General features: G+C 35.7%; 1 protein-coding gene across 14 annotated transcripts in view; it reads right to left on the reverse strand.

The window, feature by feature from the left end:
- The window catches only part of SLC4A7 (solute carrier family 4 member 7), a 96,483-nt gene that overhangs the window by 28,895 nt on the left and 45,434 nt on the right, over window positions 1-22,154 (reverse strand). For 9 of the 14 annotated variants that reach the window (XM_075052816.1, XM_075052783.1, XM_075052730.1 and 6 more), the window contains exons 3-11: window positions 20,608-20,751; window positions 18,255-18,390; window positions 17,079-17,239; window positions 14,707-14,895; window positions 11,516-11,884; window positions 5,894-6,009; window positions 4,279-4,436; window positions 2,247-2,334; window positions 493-639 (exon numbers count right to left, since the gene is read on the reverse strand). In XM_075052816.1, the coding sequence (XP_074908917.1) occupies window positions 493-639; window positions 2,247-2,334; window positions 4,279-4,436; window positions 5,894-6,009; window positions 11,516-11,884; window positions 14,707-14,895; window positions 17,079-17,239; window positions 18,255-18,390; window positions 20,608-20,751 (1,508 nt within the window). Of the gene's footprint in view, window positions 1-492; window positions 640-2,246; window positions 2,335-4,278; window positions 4,437-5,893; window positions 6,010-11,515; window positions 11,885-14,706; window positions 14,896-16,353; window positions 16,428-17,078; window positions 17,240-18,254; window positions 18,391-20,607; window positions 20,752-22,154 lie in introns of those variants that run through there. The other 5 variants (XM_075052808.1, XM_075052746.1, XM_075052833.1 and 2 more) reach the window with 3 other exon arrangements.

Here is a 22,154-nt window from a genome sequence, read left to right on the forward strand (position 1 = left end):
TAACCTTGTATCACAACTGTGCAATGTGATCCATTTTTATGTATTTCATAAACATTCTGTGATCATGATATGCTAGCCAATATACATTAATTAAAACATTTCAATCAATGCTGTATGCGAATAAATGTTTTTATAAGAATTACCATTTTCTTGCTGATCATTGCTAGATTAATAATAAAATTTATAATACAAACTCACATACAATTTCAGAGCAATTCTCCTAGATCTCACATGAACTCATTTCAGTATTACAAAAGGAAATAAAGGCAATTCACTTAAAAGCACAGCAGGAAACTGATTAACACTTTTCTTTTTTTTTTTTCTAAACCTTAAATGGACAATCCACTTTTTCTTCAAATGGTTGCGGGGGCTTTCCTGATGCTTTACTGAAGTTTACACTCAGTACACAATTTATTTGCATTTGGAAATGGCATTTTTAAAGTAAAAATCATGGGAGCTCTCTACTGGATTTTTATTTTTTTTTTTTTTTACCTGGGAAGGAACACTTTTTGGTGGCTCAATTCTTATAGATGGATCCCATTCTCCTGGAGGCAGGACTGTCACTTGATCTAAAAATTCATCAATTCCTGACAACAAATCATTTCGGTCTTTTGCTTTATAGGCAACATCGTGGAAAACCTACAAGAAGAAAGTACCCAACATTCTTTTTTTTTTTTTTTTTAAAAAAAGAGGAACTGATTACAAGGAACACTTCATTATTTTTAAAAAGGCATGGGAAATTTTTCAAAGGTCCTCAAAAGTTAGCCTTTTACTTTATTTGTATATTTTTGTGTTAAGAACTACCTGTATGCACATCCTTATAAAACATAAAATAAGGAAGTTGTATCTTCAAACTCAAAATGAATATTGAGTTAATTTCAAAAGTTAATTAAAAAGTTAATCTTCAATATTCAGTAAATAAGGTTCATATACTATTGCCTGAATAATTCTGCCCTACAGCCACTGTGCCACTATGCTGTGCTAAATCAGGACAAAAATACTTTAAATAACCTTCAAACCAAAATACAAGTTTTTATTAAGAATTTCATTTGTATACCTTTAGCTTAATTAATTTTAAATGACATCTTAAAAAGCACATGAAAGCAGTCCTCCTACTACTCAAAAAGAAATACCCTACACTGTTTTACAGACTACTACAACACAAACTCTGAATTGACAGATGCATAGTATTTAAAGCAAACAATCCCTGAATCCCAAGATGCATTTTATACACAGAGAGAAAAAAATGCTAGTTTTGCTATTAAAAAAACACTGTTTGCAGAAGATGATCCTAAATTGCTTCCGTACATTTGAAGCCTGAACTGTTTGTCTCCAACTACCTGACCGTTAAGTCTTCTAATTGTAAAATAGATCTTTAAGGTCTGTTTAGGTCTTTTTAGACCAATGAAAATTTTATATTTTTCTATTTCAATGATCACAGTCTTCCTAAAAATCAGCCTACCTAAAAAATTAGAAGCTGCAGCTAAAGCTTTTAATATTCAGTTCTCACACTGAACAAATACTGTATTCACAGACGAGTTGCCCAGTTGTAAAGCAGAAATTGGTCGTTTTACATTTCCAGACTTTAAATTGTTCTAGAGTAAAGTATTATTAGAATTTCTGCTAGGTAACCCTAATAATTATCAGCAATTCAGTAGGTGGCGCTCACTGCGAAGTCAGAATTAAAACATCCTAATTTTGCTCAGTAAAATGACAACAGTCTCCAGAAGTCCAGATTCCCCTGTGCTCTTTAAAACCGTCCACCAGGGCTCTAAGCATAAGACTTCAAATGCCTGGTAAAATTCTAATTTCAATTATTTGATCTTGCTTTGGAAAAAAAGAAATACCTGTGATAACTCAATTGCACACATTCTTCATCTTTCTGTCCTGAACACTTACACAGTTTGCTATGTCCTTTTCAACATATAGTGAGATTCATATCAGACACAGTTCTATTTAATCGTTCTATTTCCTAATTTAATACAAAAATGAAATCTATACACCAAAGCTAAAATATTTTTTCAGAAATACATTAAGGATTTGTTCAAGAAAGACAAGGGGGAAAGTTAATTTACCATTATTTAGTTAACTAACACAAGAAATAAATAAGTTTACAGTTCTTCATTTAACCAGTTTGTGATTTTTTTTCTTTAACCTGTCACTCTAGAATACGTTTATGGAAAACAAATGCTAAACACATTGTTATAGACTTCTTTAACTACAAGTGTTTAAAATACATCACTCACATCATCTGTCATAAGTGTTGCTATTGATCTTCCAATTTCATGGTACTGTGGAGCTTTTCCTGCCGGTCCCAGCAATAAAAACAAAAACCTGCAGAGAAAGCAATTGGGATGAATACAGCTGACTCATGTCAATATATTCAGAGGGTTCTTTCAAACTAATGTTTAAAGAAAATTTAGTGGTGAAGTAAAAATATCCTCTTCACCATTTCAGATCTTAAAGACTGCTGCAAGACTAAGAAAAGACTCGCCTAAAAGACATTACTAGAAGGAACTCAAGTCCTGAACTAAAATTACTTTGAAGCCTAATTTTTCAATTTCTTATAATGCCTTAAATGTAGTAGAAATCCATGGGCTAGAGCTCAATGAATGTTTCCTCTGGATTATAAGCCTTTCTGACATTCCCACTGGCAAAGACCCCTTAGTGAGGGCCCAGGAGCTTTATGACCTGTTCTGTCTAGCCTCCCTGACAACCACCTCTTCACAGGAGTTAAACCCCCCCCTCACTTGCTGTGACTGGGTACATCACACAGCAGATACACAGATATACTTGAAGCAACACACTGGGCATACTCATATAGGCATATCCTGGTACTGTGTCAGTGGAAAGGAAGGGAACCTGCATCTTGAACGCTTAAGAAGGTAAAAGTGACATTTTGGGAAGGGAATCCAATCTGGGGGTGGGTCACAGCATACATTAATGGACAGTCTCCATTTCCAATTATAGTAATAGTTATCACACTTTTAAAAAACAAACAAACAAACAAAAAACCCAAACTTGAACAGGACTAGTATCTTATAAACTCAAAAGGATACAAACCAAAGAATGAACCTCAGTAATTGTTTTCATGACCTTCTTCCTATACTCCATGAAAATGAAGTTCCCAAGTACAACACATTTGAAAAAAGCAGCGCCTTCTTTCACCGCACAGTACAAAAAGGTTAGTGGTATTTTTCCTTTGCAAGTTGACTACTCTAACTGAAACTGAGATTGCATCTTCACAATCAAGTATGCTATTCCAAATCTGCAAGTCTACACCATTCTGAAAAATTTAGGACAGGGTAATTTTAGCTACATTAATACAATAATCGGTATGCAGAAATTTTGGAATTTCCCAAGAAACATTAAGAGCACTACTGTCAACTACCCTCTGAAAATTCTCACATCTATTTATAAGAACACTGCCAAGATTATTTTTGCCTCTCATTAGAGTGTATAAGCTGAAAATTACAAAGATAAACAAGCACTTTGATCTATTTGAAACATTAAAAAAAAACCACAAAAACACATAAATGTACAAATTTATGCTAAACACCACAGAACAGCCCAATACATCAATGTGCACAGAAAATGAAGTGTCCTCCATGACGACTGATGAAATGACCTGCCCAGTCATGGGACCTGCATTTTGACATTTGATCATCTGTGGTAAGTCTACCCACAGTATATCAACAAGACCCGTGACTTGGGGGAGGTGGGTGCACCAGGCTGTATGGCATATTGCAGATTGAAAACTGATTCAATGTATTAGCTGCAGATTGGTTATCCCAGTGTCAATCATGTAGATTTGGGCATATAATAAAAAAAATAAGTTTTTCCATCACCTAGGTTATTCATATACAGAGCATTTGTATACAAAGAGCAGAGCTTCAGATTAGACAAATTTTCAGACTTGGTGGACTCTTCCCCACTGTCATGCTGTGTCACACTGAAGGGAACTATAACAATCTTCATGCCCATTTTTAAACTAGCAACACAAGCTTGGAAGACCCATTGCTTTTACTCCAGGTCAGCTACCAGTTTCAACTTCTGCACTTGCTTAAGACAACATCATTATACGTATTTAAAGCATTCAGAGAATTCTATGGCGGATCTCATTTCTTCAAATTTTGCAGCAAATGACTGGCATCATGTTAAACAGAAGTCTACATATCTTCAGCTTAATAGAATAAGTATAAAAATTTACAACTATTTGAGATCTTAAATATTATCTTATTGTATAAGTAAAGCCAGACTTTCCAGGCATTTATTTACCGTGTAGGAACCGGAACCTCTGTGAGGCCTGAGAGAAGCACAGCAGGGGAGAGCCTCACAAAAGCAATAATAGGTCTTTCTAAAAAATCTACTTCTCCCACTAACACATTTGATGCTTCTGCTCCTGAAGGAATTTTCCTCATGAAGTTCATATCAACCTATTCATACAAAGATGAAACAAGTGTTTATTCCCTTACATTTATTAGAAGAAATTCTATAACATAATTATAAGTTTATCGGCATATACTAGACATTTATGCTACAAAGAAAAATAAAAAAGCAAATTAAATATCCCACAGTACAGAAAAGACAAACATATGTAGAAAATGTCAGCCAGCCAGCCAACTAATTATAAACTATTTTCTAAAAGTTAGAATTACTACCACCTACTATATTCTAGAAGACTCCAAACTGCATAATCACCTTTCTAATATTATTTATCATGACAAACATTCCGTGATAGGACATAACTTAACAAAATCTATGCACAATTAACTAAGGAGAGTTCATGTAATTACACATGGTTTCTAGAATGCAGTTAGTTATTCCACAGCTGCATATTTCAAATGTCATAATTTTGAAAAATAAATTATATGTTTATGTTTTCATCCGTAAGAAATATGATGGCTGAAAATCTTAACATTCATTTCTGTACACAATTACAGAAGAGCATTAGCAAATGGTACAGCACATGAACTCTGTATTCACACACACACACACACACAAGCACCAGTTACATTGCTATCTAGAGAACTTACAGATGGCCTCTTGAGTCCCACACCAAGTGTGCCACAACTACAGTGCCAGGAGGCTGACTCCTGCCCAACAGGAGACAAGGCAGGTGTACAGAAGGACAGGCCAAGCAAAAACATAAAAACTGTGACAGAGGAGCAGGAATATATGGCACCTGCCATGATTAGATGAGAACTACAGTGTAAGTTAGCTTTCCTTAAACATAATTATTTAACTTGCAAACCAATTTTCTTACAGCGTTTCACAGTATAGGTGACACTACAGAGTGAGTTTTATAGTAAAAGCCATAATGGAACTTGTCCAGCAAATTTAAATTATGAAAGCAATACAAGGGATATACAGTATTACACAAGATTTCCTTCACAAAGTGATATTATATGCTCCTAATGATTAAGATGTACAATAACTCTTGTACAGCAAATTCATAAAACATATAAAGGAAAACCCTTTAAAATCCCTCTTTACAAAAAACCCCCAAAAGTCAGTCCTAGAAAAAAAACATTACAACACCATCTACAAAATTGTTTTCATAAGAGTCTATAGCAGAACTGAAAATATCTCCCTCTGCGTGAGAAAGTACAGCAGCTGCACTCTTGAAGTTACCAAAATACTGAAAAGATCAAACGAAACAGAAAGTTCAGTCCCACTGGGAAGAGTTTCGAAACATTTGACACATTTAGCCTATGCCATATTTTGACACTCCTACACACAAGTTACATCTTAGTACATATGTCTTGTGTACACTCATACACAGGCATGAGTACATGTGTCTTAGTTGTAACTAAGAGAGAAGTTATAACCACCACATTTTTTGTTACATAGTTATTTTGTGCTAAACATTAAATACCTTAATGTTATTTACCTTACTAAAATCAACTGTGCTGTTTTCTCTGCTTCCTCCTGTCCCAGTACCTTTAACATCTCCACTTTTCCCAGTGTCTAAATTTCCAGGTGCTGACTGCGGAGATGCTAGTAGCCCTAAATTAAAACAAAGGACATAAGTTCAAAACGGTGTATGAAGTAAACTGAGTACACGACACTACCAAAACTCAATGTGGCAGCTTGCTTAAAGCAAATGTGCAAGTTATTCAGTAAGAGTGCCCTACATTAGTATCATAAATGCAACATTAACAAGTCACTGTGTTGTCAGAAAAATGGCATAATTAAAAAAATTAAAATTTACTGCCCAAATGATGGCCATTTGCAAAACAGTCACCAGAAAACAAGAGCTACTTTAATTGCAGAAAAAGTAACAACTGTTGACATTTTAATAGTAACCAATGTAGTACTTAGTAGATAGCATCTTCACTGTATTTGTAAGTCCTCAAACACCTAAAGCAAACACCTCTGCTATCTAGTCTGCTATATAGCAGTTACTTCAACTGTAAAAAGCCTCGGCAAGCCTCAGGCTACAACTACGAGGAACAATACCCTGGTAGTTAACTACCCTGTACAAGTAAATAGCATACTACATGAAGGATAGACAGCTTGCAAACCATGATTTCAATCAACAGACCAAAGGTCCAACTACTGATCTGACCAGATGTTACTATATTAAGTGGTCTCTCTAACACATTAGCTAAAGAGGCACATACAATGAAGTTTATTCAAGTTTATTCAAAGTACAGCTTCCCTCCATTATCTGCACCAAGACAAGAGCCTTTTATGGTAGCTTGCTACGCTACTAGCAACGTTGAATTGCAGGTTCAGCAAAGGGCGCAAAAAGCAAGTAACCCAGGTGTTCATACATATTGACTTCCACGTTGCAACATGCTCATCCCTACCCAACTATCATTTAAAAGCTGGTCTAGGCATGCATAACCAAGCTCAAATCCCATCTTTTGGATTACAGAGTTTTTACTTGTTCAGTTTAACATGCACTAGAAGTGCATTTGGCCTTGCTTGTCTACACTAGACCTTTCAGATGTGGTGATAAAACATGCTTTAACATGCTTTCAAAATCACATTTAGACAAAGACTAATGTCTAAACATTGTATTACATGCAGAAAGTTTGTATTTAGGTCAAGCATCAGTCTAGTCAAGATAAAACTGAAGTCCTCACTGGCTACCTTTCAGCTATTGTTCCATCATAACTACTGCTGCATAACTACTTGCATCCCTCCATGTTTATAATCTAGCAATTTGACATTTTTTAGCATTTTAAATGACAACTGAATTCACTTTCTTTGATCCCCAAATTTATTTCCAAAAAACTCTTTCAAAGAGCCATCATATCAATGGAAAACATGCAGGTCCAAGCCTTCACCGTTAATTTTCATTCTTACAGTTCATAGGGACATAAGCAGTGTGGATAGTTTTTCCTGAAGCGAAAAACAAATGAAGTTAATAAGCTGTAATTTCCTTTGTGAATCCTAATATGCACAAGTAATTAGCTAACACTATAAATACTACGTTCAGTTAGCTAGACCAAAAAGAAAAAAAATAACCACATGCTACCCTTCTGCTCCAAGACGTACATATTACTCACAAGAATAACTAACAGCAATCAACCATCTGTGAAATCAGCTGTTCAAAGTATTTAACTGCATAAGAGTTGATGTTAAGATGTATTTGTAGGACTAGAAATAGAACAGAAATATTAAACAGTTGTTGCAGAAGAAGAGCATAATATAGAAGTTTATGCATACAAACTTCCCCCCCCCATGTAACAATAAAGGTAAGTAAAGATGTGTATGACTGATGAAGGATGAGCAATAATGCATAATATTGCAGGTTTTGCAAATGCCCTGTGAGCAAGAGCAAGCAGAGACTAGAACAAAAAGTGGAGAGACAATCAAGGAGGAGGATAGAGAAAGGATTCTACGTATTAGCATAAACTAATTTATTATTTCAGTACTAAAGTAATACCGATTCTTCTAAAAGGTTTGCCTTCAAAATTTCTCCAACCAGTCACAGTTAAGGCTCACAAGTTTTGGCACTGATACAGGAACACTTGTCTGATCCTAACCCACGTGTAAAGAGTTTTCCTTTCTGTTGGTCTTGCAGTTGGACAGACTTGCTGCACTCACATGAGAATACTGCTTACAGGTTTTCAGACCTGAGCAAGCATTTCCATGTGATACTGCATTTCATTATGCGTATCAATCACCCTGATACTTGCAGGGAAACTCAGAATAAAAAATTACCATCTCTAATAACAAAACACTTTTACTGAAATCTCACACTAATAAAAGAACTTACTTCCTCCTCTTCTCCAGTTCAGTAGATACAAACTCAGAGGCTACTGCTGAAAGGAAGACTACCTAGTAGTTTTTCCAGACTGTGAGACAGAGAAATTCATCTAGTCTTACCAAGCTACCGAGGAGAACATTAAAAATATATAGTACTCTTCTTGATGTTGTTAGTTAGGTAAATATACCACCTGCCTCCTTTGAAAGACAACAGTGGATTAAGTCTTGAGTAAGTCTGGATTAAAGCCTAGTAAGATCACTCAAGTTCAAGTACTTACAAATACACCTTCACTAAAGATCATGTGCATTTTCTAGCCAACTACACTTAGTTTAATAATGTGAACACAAAAATCTAATGGACATTATCTACTGGAAAAAGAAGAATACAGACATTTGCCTCACATCTCTGCTTCAGTAAAAAAAAAAAAATTGAGGGGAAATAAGATGAGTTCAACACCTAAGCATGACTATTCCAACATAACTTTATTTATATAGGCAAAATTTATGAAATATGAAACTTTTAAATACAAAGTCACACCATATTTTTGAGGAAATAAAGATCAATTTTTTAAAATAAATTCCAATACAGCCTTAATGTGATAAAATATTAAAATTATTCCTAGAAGGCAAATATGTAAACCTTTCTGAATTACTATGTTCAGCAAGTAATTATTGCAAGAGCAAAGCCATTTTACATACTATTTTACTCAGTTTTAAAGTACATTTATCAGTGAACCAAAAGACCCCTTAAAACAGGCTGCTCTGCTGTTGTTCACAGACATTAAAAAAGCTTAATAATGCTGGTGAATTAACAGTGTTTGTCTTTGGCTGTGACACAGCTCTCTTCCTAGCTCTACCTATGGAATTCATTATTCAACAGTTTCAAAGATGGGGAAACAAAAGCTGTTCTTCAACTGATGACAAAAGAAAAAAAAAACTGTTGAAGAGAACTCTTTGCCTGGTTGACTTACTATGAACTGATGACAGGCTGATAAAAAGTTATGTGGTAGACTGAAAGTGTGTCCCTCTTCCCTCCTTTTACAGTAATTCACGTTAAGTTCAGTAACCTTCCAGTTATTTATAAAGACTAAAAAATAAAGTCTGAATAGCACAAGGCCAAGGATAGACAAATGCTAAACAGAAGAAAGCCACCTATTAGAAAACTAACGCAATTCCTAATGCTTACAGGAGGCAAACCCAATGCAATCATACAGACATGGAAAAAGTATTCAGGTTGCAATATTCTGAATTACTAGAGAGCAATACAGACTATAATCTATAGTGGAATGGACCAAGAAGTTTTTTTGGTGTTTTGGGGTTTTTTTAGTTAATACAAAGAAGATGACTTCCTCTTCAGGGTTCCCTTCAAGTCTGTCTCCCAAGACAGAGATTAGTCCAGTTGCAGCCCTGAAGTTGTAGTCTGAGAATGTCTTCAAAGACATCTCTAAGGAAAATGTGTCTTTCTGTGGTCAGATAATTTCTTGAATTAAAAAAAAAGTGGCGGGGAGGGGAGGGGGGGAAGTGGCGGCGCACCCAGGAAACAAAAATGTCTACCATCATTATTGCTGTTCATCTTTCTCTGGGAAGACTTTTATTTATAGATTAAGTGGGAAATCATCCCTTTCAGATTTTTCCTTTATGAGAAACATCCCCTTGAGGCACAAAAGCAATCTGAACATGACTTGGAGATTCTGGTGGAAAGCTTTATTAGTGATAATAATAGCATCGAGTACTTGATCTTCATTTATTTGCCTTCTCTTGGGTTCTAAAGACCTTGGGTCTGGCATGCTGTCATTCCTGTCAGATGAGTAGAAAAATGAAAACTGGAAAACCAATTACAGCTGCTATTTTACTTCTGGTTCTTCATTACCTTTGAAAGATCATCCATGAAAGAGAATGATCTTCATGTGAATTGTCTTAATTTCCCACAAGGAAGTCAGAGAAATAATTTCCTGTTTGCTTTTCTGAATTTAAGTAAGGATGGGACCCCTACTTCAACTCAAGATAACAGCCTACAACATAGTTTGCTCTTTCCTTTTCAGTGACTTAGCTGCAAAATGTGCGAAGACAGATAACCAGAGCCTTTTCTGGCAGCATATTTTCACTGCTCTATGTAACAGTGTGCTCTTACTTATTAAAACAAGTGAGGAAGGACAACCAAGAAAAGCCTCACTGATGAAAGAATTGAGTGAAATCAGCTTCTCCTCCCCCCAATACACGTAGGTGTAAAGCAGTCAAATCTATAAGCTAGATGCTAGATTTTGGTAAGGTAAGTTTCTGGGAAGGAGGGAAAGGAGAAAAAAAAAAAAAAGGCAGGAGGAGCCTGAAGGCTAAAAAGAAATGTGATCCCCTTAAAGACATAAGCTATCTAGAAGAATCCCGAAGTCTCTAAATAGGTGATAATTTTGCAAAAGTAAAGCAAGTATAACAGTATGTATGCAGAATGCACGAGTTATGAAACATTTACTAAAAACGATTAACGAAGCCATCAGAACTTTCCAGCCTTTCAACTTCTCTATATATCTACATACCTTTTTACATGTGAAGAACAATAGCTTTGCAAGACAACAACTTAATATATTGCTGAGCTCTAACCTACAATCATAAACTCTTAACTACCTTATCCTATTTTGCATATCAAACGCAACGAAACAGTTACCAAGTGTCTGATGCTGAAGCAGTGCACTAATGGATAGCTATCTGGAAACAGTTGTAGGTGAACTGAACCTGCCAGTTCCGTCATAAACTACTACTGGTTTTAATTGCCCTAGTTTTTCAAAAGCACAAAGGCAAAAATAAAACTGCTTAAAGACTTCATGATACAACTAAACTATGAACACTACTGACAATTGCATCCTTCCTAATTCTTTTTGTATGCATCTCTAATACTTCGCTACAACTTCAGCTGTAGCTATCTCAAGATATCAAACACTGTCTTAAAATACTAACTCGATCACTGACAAAAACAACAAATCAAAACCCAACATGGACTGTAGGTGAGTGAAAGGAAAAGGCCACCATTTTTGACATTTTGCTTATATATTATATTTTAAAACCATATTCCTTTTTATTTACACAAATGAAGGTTAAAGAATTTTTTTGCTGGCTTTAGTTAAAAGCTAAAAAGTTAAAAATGCCGAACAAGAACACAGTCACAACTGAGAAGACATAAAACATGCAGGCAGAGCTAACATATTCCTTTGTGCCCAAGTTATGTGCCAAAAACATCGCAATGCAAGTGATCCAGATGCAGAGAGCATTGCACATGGACAGCTTAAATTTCAATAGTTGCCTGGTGTTTTGTCAATATTTTCCTCTGTCTTCTTTTCCTGGCTTTCCTGGACTTCTAAGTCCTCCTCAGGTGGGTGGATTATTACTGAAGGAATATCATCACTGGCAGGTGACACCAGCAATTCCTTGCCCTGAAGTGGACTTGGCTGGGCACTTGTGGTTGGCGGGTGGCTGCAGGTAGGACTGGAAGGTGGTGTGTTTTGAGGGGTAGTTACAGGGGTTGTACACCTTGAGGTTGCCGGCGTTCCAGCTCTTGAAGAAGGAAGAAGGTAATTGAGAAGAACTGACAAACGGTTTTCTCCTCTCAGGGAAATATTTGAGGCGGAGAGACCTGTTCGCAAAGAGTGGTGGGAGGCTGAAAGGCCTTCCCCTGAGATAAAACAAATGAAACACCATGAGGCTTACAACAGGGATATTACTCAAAAACCCACAGACACAAATATGCATTAACAATTTACATAGTAAATTGCAAGCTTTACGGGCCAGAACTGTCATACTCATGCAAGTAAGACAAGAGATAAGAGCAAATCTGATTTCAGACATTAGAAAAATCAGAAATTACTGATGAGTACTAATTAGAACGCCAAAGATATGTGGGAGAAGGTATTATCTTAAAAGTCAGTATGATTTGTTAATGTAACAAAAAAAATTGAATCTCTTGAAACTGACTCTTAAAATTTTCCTAGAATTTCTTATCCCAAGTTGCACAGCAGCTACCTTTAATGCCATCCAAAAAACATAGTAAAAAAAACATTAGTAGCCAAAACATTACAAGACTTCACAGTTAACTGCATCCATTATATACAAAGAATTGTTAATTTTTAAAATCAAAATATTTCAAAGTGAACATGATCGAACATATCTAATCATGTTAGATGCAACTGTCTTCCAATAAAAGTCTTGTTTTAATAAGAAGTTTCCTAGCCATCTGTAGTCTCCATATATACTTTTGAAGTGGGCAGGAGGATGAGACACATAGTCCCTTCTCCATTTCGTCTTGCTGTGACTTACCCAATATCCCCATTTGCCTAAAACCAAACACATTCTCCAAAATCCATTGCTACTTTTCTTGCCCTATCCAGTTTCAATATCCCACTAATTTCAGAGAAAGCAAACAAAGTCTTGTCATGGTTCTCTCAGATTTAAGTTTGTAATAGATTTCAGTTCTTCCTTAAGCAGGAAGAGAGACTGTCTATCCTGGCATCAGTACTTCCGTTAGAAGGTTTAGCAATACCATTCACTCCATTTACTACAAACGCTTTTCCTGGGATGGCAGTCTCCTTGAGACGAGTACCAATTACTTCTCCTACAATCTCTGAAATCAAACACGTGCTGTTTTCAAGTACCATGCCATCAAGCAAGGAAACAGAAAACTAGACACATTTAGAGACTCACATTTATACTGGGCACTACAGAGACCAACATGTTGAACAATCCTAGAATAATTTACAGAAGGAAGCGCAGAAAGCATGCCTAGGTAAAGTTCACGTACGTTTGCCCGCCCCCCCAACAATGGAAGAGTGGATCCTACAGATACAAACTTCATTTAAATTAAGAATGAAAGCCTCAAAGATCAACTATTAAAACTGCAGTGCAGTAAAGACAAGAGGACCAATAAAGAAAACTGGTTGTCTATATTAATCACTACAATAATTAGACTTCTGTCAGTATATCTCTGATGAATCACCAACATGAGGTGTCTGAACACACACAGGTGTAAAAAGGAGCCTAAAAAGTATTATGTACATATGCGTGTTTGGTTTACCAGTTTATTAGAGGGTAACCACAGGATTATAAAGAAAAACTAAATCAGTATACACTGGCAAAGAGTTCATCATGTTATACTGGTTTCTTATTTCAGCATATATCCCATATTCTATTGTAGGAATAGTATTAAGAATGAAATGCACTGGGAAGTGGAAGTGATATATATATATACGAAAAGTAACTGACAAGCAAGAGACCTCAAATAAAAAATTCTCAGAATTACAACTGGGAATACACATGTTCAAGGATGGGTAAAACCAAGTTTATATGTGAAATTTTCATGTTTGCTCAACAAAACAGAAAAGTCAGAAGTTAGAAATTATGCTCTTATGTAAATTAGTTGTATTTTCATTCTAGTAAAAAAATAATTCTGAAACTATCAGGGACATATTTAAGCATGCATCATATATTCACTAGCTAACAAAAAGTATCAGCAAGGTTGGACATTTGCTGGAGCATATTCCAAGTATGTATCGAACTGAGAGCTCCCAACAAGCGCTTAACTAAGTGGAGCACATTCTAAGCAATGAGGCATCTTTCAAGACAGCAAAGGAACTTCACTTCAAGGAATGATTCATGAAATCAGTACCAAGTTTTCACTAGACAAAAAAATATAGTTGAAATTATATGTGTCTTAGTTAATGCAAGGCAAAAGAAAACATAAAGAACAGAGACGGAAATAGAGGCCATAAGAAATAAAAGAATAAATGTATGCAGCTCTGCAGTATATATTGCTATTTGGACTTTGGAAGTGGATGTCTAGAGTTATTGTATTAATATTCCAGAATATTTTCAGGAATTGGTTCAAGAAAAGATGTGGTACAGCCTATAAAAACAATGCAAATACCTTTCTTGAGTTTGGGGTTTTTTTCCCCCATTAGATCCTTCTCTACAAAACAAGGTAAAAATAAAGAGCGTCCTAGCTAAAAGTAATTTCTTCACCATTAGCATAGTGAACTTCTATCCATATTAACATAACAACACTGGATTAAAACATAGTAATTGTCAGCACCACTGAACTCATGACATGACCACAAAGTAAATCTCTAGTATAAAGACTGAATAATCAAGTAGGATCCATCTGACAAACATATAAAGCTATGCCACGATGCTGAAATTCCTCAAACATTACACGTTTTATTCAAGCATAGCCTAAAAAGCTTTAGGACCAATGTAGGTCTATTTCTATACTTCAAAACAATAATGCATGCTATGTATACAAGCAGGAGTACAATGTTTGAGTAAATTCAAAAATATACGGAACCATCATCCACAGCTACACATCACACACACTGTTATCATTAGTTCTTTGCTTATCGAGAAGGAAACACTTATCTGCTATTATCAGCTGAATTTTCCTTCATCTCCCAGTGAGAACATTATTTAAACAGGTTAGAACAAACTGGATGCTACAACTTATCTCACCATTTCGTTCAAGCAAGTGAGGGTCAGAATGTTTCTTGCCTATATCTGCAAAAGACCGAACCAGGGGAATTCGATTGCTGAATTTTTTCTCATTCTGATGATGGTGCCTTTTTAGAAGAGCCTCTCTCACATTCTCTCTTATGGATTCATCCAGCTGGCCAGAGGCAATCATGTTGTCCAAAACCATATCTACATAATAAGAACAACAAAAAAGAAAATTATATATATGGCTATCGAATCTCTCCTTCACCACACTCAAGCATTGTGGTTGCACCAAACAATAAGAAAAAAATTAAAACTATTTTAAAAAGTAAAGTCTTTTCTTTAGCAAAGTCATCTTCAAGAATCCACAGGAAATTTTCAAAGATGTCACTAAACAAACAAATGTGAGAATAAGGAAAGCACAACAAGCGGATCCAAAAGACAGTACTTATTTTTTAAAATTATGCTATTAATAAGTTACTTCATATTTTATGATTTATTGTCATTTACTTCAGTTTTCAATGGCAACTCCCTTTCAAAAAAAAAAGGCATCTATGTATTCAACAACGCTCCACTAGAAGTGAACACACAAAGACAGAAACACAATAGAGAATAGACTTATGACAGCCTTAACCTGGTGTTCCCTATTTGAAAGCGTATGACTATATAAAATGGAAAGTTAAGGAATTCATCTCATTCTATAATAACTCCTCTGTCACCTTCAGATGCCCTAAGTTCCTCTATGGAACTTCATGCGATTCACATGCTTTAGAAAAGGAAGTGTAAAACAAAAGCTAGTTACATCACCTAAAACTAACTAATCAGCTGTCAAACAACATCAAGTTTGAAAAGGGCATCTCATCAGTATGCTCAAACCAGGAAAGAAAGCCTGCACATCTTGGAAAGTATCTGCTGTGATTTCTTAGCTGCCTTTTTAATTAATTAAAAAAAAAAAAAAAAAAAGCTGCACAAATCAACGCAAACTTATGTGACAGCTTTTAAAGTATATTTTGCCAGTCTTAACTGATGTATCAAGAACCTAACTGTCTTGGTAAACTGCAATTATACAGAACTTTTCACAATGAAAAAAAAAAGGTTATGGCTTAGAATACCTTACAAACAAAATTATATGCAGCAAAGTCTCTGTCAGTACAGTGCAGCTTCCTTCTGGGATTACTGGCAACACACAGCCTTTTGTTATAGCTTCTCAAAAGGAAACCTGCCACCCTCTCCCTCCTGTGTTGAGTGAGAACCAAGAATACCTACTAGGTATTCCCAGCTCATGGAAACAAGACAATACAGTTGTATGTCAAGGATTGTTATCCTACATGCTTCCTAATGGCACCTAAAATTAACTTGAAACAAATTCATGCAATCTCTTAAGACATCCTAGTTTCAACTAAAATACCTGCCATTAAAACAGTGCTGTTTACACAGAATTAAGCAATAATTATTTTTCTTATGTACTAAGATTATTGCTAAATTCAATTATTAAAAAAAAATTAACCAAAACTTTACTTTTACAAACCATGTATTGAACACTCTTTTGCTCAGTAAGTCAGGGAAACAGGAAGGTAATACCAATTTCCTGAGTGATTTTCAAAGATTTTAAAACAAAACGAGAAAACATTTCAAGCACTGCCCAAGTTTTTAATGCCAAAACACCTTGTCCTTCACATATGTGTTGGTCAGTCCTAAGCCTAGCATGATTCCTGAGAAGGCATTCCACTGTGTGGTACCTGTAGCAAGAGATACCAGGAAAGTTATGTAAAACTAGTTCAAAGGCATTCAGGCTAAGCAGGGGCGTGTATGTGCATATATATATATATATATATATATGAAAAAGTCTTCAAAGCTGATTTTATAGTATCCAAAATGACCATGTGATTAGTGAGGACAATCAACATAGTAGGTCAAACAACATGTACAAAATTTATTTCTGCTCACCTCTTATAAAGGTGAAAAAAATACCAGATGTGCAACAATCAACTGCACTAATGGCATCAAGTTAACATCAGCCAAGTTATGATTAATAATTATGGTACTAAAGTGCACAAACAAGTCCTAAAATGTTCTGGGAGATATTTACATTTCATCTGTAGAAACAAAGACAGAGAACACATTCAGGGATTAGAACATAAAGGCAAATTCTGGGCCTCATCCTAAAATATGTAATAAAGGAGGTCCTACTCATCCAGTGTAGCTCCTTCTAAGTGAAGTTTGTAGGACCAGCTCTTTACAACCAGATGAAGAAACTGCAATAAGCATGCACACACCTGCTTCTTCAGTATAGTATTTTCAAGAACACAAAAAGACACCATCAAAAACATCTTAAGTTATAGACTAAAATTTAGGAATAAAATATTTAAAAAAAAAAGTTTTGCTGCAACCTGCTATCTCATCTAGTGTGTTTGCTCTCATGTCCAACATGACGGTCCCATTAAGTATACAGCTTCGCAGTTCAAAGAGACTGTGCAGAGACAGAGTTGCTACATAAGGCTTGCTCCATCGATCACCACCATCTTCAACATCCTCTTCAAATTTCAGCCACCTGAAATGCATACACATCCACATATTTTTATTTTTCCTGGAAGACAGACAATTTAGCAAGCAATCCCATTCTTCCCTGTGGGTTCTGTATGACACAGAACAGGAAATCCTATCAGCTCATACTAGCTTTCATTTTCTCAGACAACCCAACTGACTGACAGTCACAACATTTTTATCAGGCCTTTTAACCACACTCAACTGTTTTAGTTTTCGCCCATTTTGTTTCTTTTGGTTTGAACAATACCTGTCTACTCACGAGTTCTTGTGAACAAGTGTGGGTTTGTGCCATGTTACTTGAGTTGCATATCTTGGTTTCACCAGTATTTTAGGATTAGAAAGCTGTCTGAAACACACCGTATACCATGTTCAAGTCTCCTAGGGTGCTAAGTCAGACATTTAAGAGCTAGGTAATACTAATATGTGTGACTATAAATTGACCTTGATTCTGACTCACAGGCATCATGTAGATTGAACTTCTGCAAAAGCTAGCATGCAATAAGTTAATTGGAAGTACTGAATGCAGAAGCATTTATTACAACGCATATGTAGAAGGAAGCGACTTAACCAATATTGGCCAAAAATAATTGTGGCATCCCGTGATGTTCATGCACGCAATTTGCAAAAAATTAATCAAATACTACCTGAGAAGAACATATGTAATACCCAATTTTCGACACTAATATCAGCAATAATAGAGCAAAGAGATTTCTGAGATTGCAAATACTGTGTTCCATGGCTGAACACCTGTATTTATAACTAAACACAGTTGTACCTTTCACAATGCTTGGCATGATAAGTTTTAGGAAAGTCAACACAGCACCAGTTAAGACTGAGGGTCTCCTGAGAAACCAGACTGATTCTTTCAGAGTTGGACAGTAAGAACAAGTTTCTATTTGCTGAGTGTGAACTGAGTGAACTCCTACAGTTCATGAAAATTCTAATCTAGACCTGGTTTGCAGTTCTTTGAAATAAAATCACTAGAAGATATACCTTGAAACAATCTATTTTTAGCATACCTAGCTGTTTCTTTCCATTCGTATTCTTCTCCATCCCTGAAGCAAAGTTCATCCATTTCAGTGAAGAGATCATGGGGAATGTGTTCATCATCATCTTCAGTACCCAAAATAAACTGCACTCGTTGGGATGGCGTGTCTTGAAGAAAAGGAGAAACTGAACAATTAAAAGAATTCATACTTCTAGTATGCAAGAAACACCACGTAAGAGTTAAGTCTCCTGCTCTCAGAAATATGCAGTGCAATATCCTCTTCAAGAGGGAATAGGAAGAAAGGAAACATGGACATTTCTTTAAAAGGAGGCCCTTTTAAAATTTTTTGTTGTTTCCAAAACAAAACATTACCTTTACATAATACAATTAAGTATTTTCAGCTCTTCTATGGATTAACAATATGAAAATAAACATCAACAGCAAAATTGGTAAAAAAGCAAAAATTAATATACCAAAGTGCTAGAAAACTTGTTTTCACTTTGAGAACAAAATAAATGATACCATCATGACACAGACACTAATTAGGGGGGGGGGGGCGGGACGGACGACACCACAGGTTGACAGAAACAAATAGCCTGACTTATAGATTGGTTGCCCGAGTAATAGTTCAAGATACTAAATAGCTGGCTTTTTTTTTTTTCCCCTCCACATAGTGGGTACGCAGGCACCCGTATTGTTAGAGCAGCAGATTTTTCAACAGCCTGTTGCTACTTACATAGGATGGAAAAAACTATTAACTTTCTCATTGCCTGGTTGGAGCACTGTACATAAATTAGCACAGGAAAGTAGAAACTACACAGCTAAAATGCTGATGAAATATTTTAACTTCTCATAGTGTAATGCCTAGTGGAACAGGCTCAGTAATAACCTGTAACAAAATTTAACTATCTTTATTGATCAAATTTAAGTAGTGGACTTCACTGCTATGAGCAAAACTTTGAAAAAAAACCAACAATAAAACCACATGGTTTTAGAGATATTTCTAATACCTATACACAGATCTTGTTTCAACTCAAGGGAGAGCTTTCAAATTACAAGGGTTCAATAATGTCATAATCGCAATGTTATCTCAAGGAAAGTCAGACACAGAAAATCCAGATGAATCTCAACTTTAAAAATTTTACTTCGTTCACTGAAACACCACTCTCACAGCTGCTAGATCTGAACATAGAACTGTACACTTCACTACAGAAAGAAGATCGCCTTTTAGATTTAGACATAAGATCTGAGTTCCTAATAAACTTCATTCAGAATTGAATTTTGCTTTTCATTGTTGTTCTGGCATACATCATCATCCAATAACATAATTCTGAAACGAGCTCTTGAATACAAACAACATTCATTATCAATGAAGACCTACAGCAGATTGTTTCTGTCCCAAAACCAACATACCCCAAGAATCCTGCCATATCCTATGTACCGAGGATAGAGAAGTAACCAGAAGAGATAAGTGTATTTCTATTTAATATTACTTGCTGCTTCAGAACCTGTACAGCAAGGGTCTACAAACATAAAATCAAATTATGATGATTTGTATTTGGGAGGGGAAGTTTTGACAATGGATGAAACTAAAAACTGTAGGAGAATGGTAAGAGGAGACTTGTCAAAGCACTCGCATTTGAAAACTCCTTTGTTTCAGGGAACTGGCCCCATGTAGAACACAGTTCTAGCCATAGAAAGGTGACAGTGAACAGCATGGTGTCCACACTTGAAGTGGAACATTGCACCATATCTTTCCCATTCACTACAGCCTAGGAATAAAAATGGGTTTGAGATCTTGAAGAAAAACTGCTAAGAGTACTGCCAAATAATTTCATTTCAGAGAATGTTATGGCAAAGTCATCATCTCTTGAGGATAAGGGGTTGGCTGGGGCAGCAGTGTCTAATCCAAAACTAAACTTAGGAGGCAATACAATTCTTTTACTACCAGACAGCAAGAAGGCTGAAGTAAATATTTTAATAGATCATTGATCAAATTACCATGGCAAATGATGCTTCACAGCTATATTCATACTTTCAAAAACCCTGAGTGACAGAGGAAGAGTAACAGAAGGCTACACAATGTGAAAAAAAAGTGTCTAATTTAAATAACACAGATTTTTATGCTACAGGCAAGTACTGCAAAGCTCTAGTATAACCTCTTCAGTGCAGGCTGCTGAACATCCATGCAGACAGCTGGATGAAGTCCAACAGCTTATGATTTAGATAAAACACAACCACAAAATCCTTGCCTGATTGTATGTAGAAAGACATTAATTACAGTGAGAATAAAAGAAACAGCACAAAACAAAGTTTAAGCACAGAGTAACTACTACAAGTTTATTTTCAAGAGACACAAGGAACTGGCACAACAGATTTCTTACCATATGATGGAGATTCTCGGCCATCCTCTCTGTCAGTTTCTTTTTCTTTTTTTCTTCTGTGATGCCTGTGCCCACGATGTCTATGCCGTCGACGGCCTTGCTTTCCAAAGGGGACGTGAACTCCAATATACACAGCTCTGTGGCCTTTTCAAGTAAGTTTAAAGTAAACAATTAAACAAAAAATTATCTCCTGTCCAAATTCAGTGTCTTAGTCAAAAAGACAAGGAGTTTGACAAAAAGAAACCCAAAAACACTTGGCAAAACTAACTTTAGTGAACTAATACTACCATTTCCTTTCTGTCCTTCCCTGGTCTCAAGAAACCAGTGCTATACGCATTTCCCTGATAAATTGAATAAGAATATGGCCCAATTTAAGAACTCAGTTGTGAAACAGTAATATAGAAACCCAAGATTGACCTCTAATACTGGAAGAAGCTACTTGATAAACACCAGGCAGAGAAATTACATGATACTCCTCTTGTTTGCAGGGATTCGTATCAGGATAGTTGTTACAATGGCAAGATGTAATCTCCTAGTTCAGTTTATGAACTTCATTAAGAAATTACCCATTGTTTAGAGTCAGCAAGGAGTTTCCTCTGCTTAAATGAACTGCCAAGATTTCTTCAAGTAGCATGTGACACATCTAGGTGAACCAGATGTTCAACTATACCACTAATTTAGCATCAGTTTGGAAGTGTATGCCAAAACATCAAATAACTTACAGTGAAGGTTGGGGGTTGGTTTTTTCCTGTTCTAGAATTTTTTAATAAGTTTAGGTAGTACATCCTCAAATTCATACATGCTGCTCATGTACTTTCAACATCTTGTTCTTCCTTTGACCCTTCACATTAAGGCAATATTAGCATCAACAACTTGGAAAAAGAAATCAATCAACAGACTGTTATGAATATATTACTACCGTGTCTCCTGTAATGGAGTTAGCATATACAATAACCTTTTCAATTCCTTTTTAAACAAACAATCTCAGGAAGAGACACATTAACTATAAGCCTGGAGGTTAACGCTAAATACTTTGTTTCATGCTGTAGAAGAGTTATTACAGAAGACTGACATTAACAAAAGGAAAAGGAAGTGGTTTTCATCTCTGAGACACATGCAAATTCAGCAAATTTATAGAAGAGGAGCAAGCCCTAGGAGTTTTGACTGTACACATACATGTGCATATGTATGTGTGTATAGCATGCACAGACACTAGATTAAGGGCATTGAAAAATACTGGCAATTACAGAGCTTTAAAGAAATAAAGAGTGGTAGTATATTAAACTTGGTTCCCAAGAAAAGCATCTCTGAGCCCAAAAAGATATATGAAACTTAGTTTTAAGCAGTATTTTTAGTGCTACACGAGTAAAAAGACTAAGCAAAAGTCAGTAATAATGCATGAGCAAGTTCAATGTTTAATTAATTTGGTCAAGTATCCTTTTCAAATTACAAGACCTGATTCTTGACAGACTTCCAACACTAGTTGTAATTAGAGTTGACTGATTGGCATTATGACCAAATCGGAAATTAAGCATACTAAAAGCTTT

Source organism: Buteo buteo, chromosome 2, assembly GCF_964188355.1.
Source record: "Buteo buteo chromosome 2, bButBut1.hap1.1, whole genome shotgun sequence".
In the NCBI taxonomy this organism is placed as follows: Eukaryota; Metazoa; Chordata; class Aves; order Accipitriformes; family Accipitridae; genus Buteo; species Buteo buteo.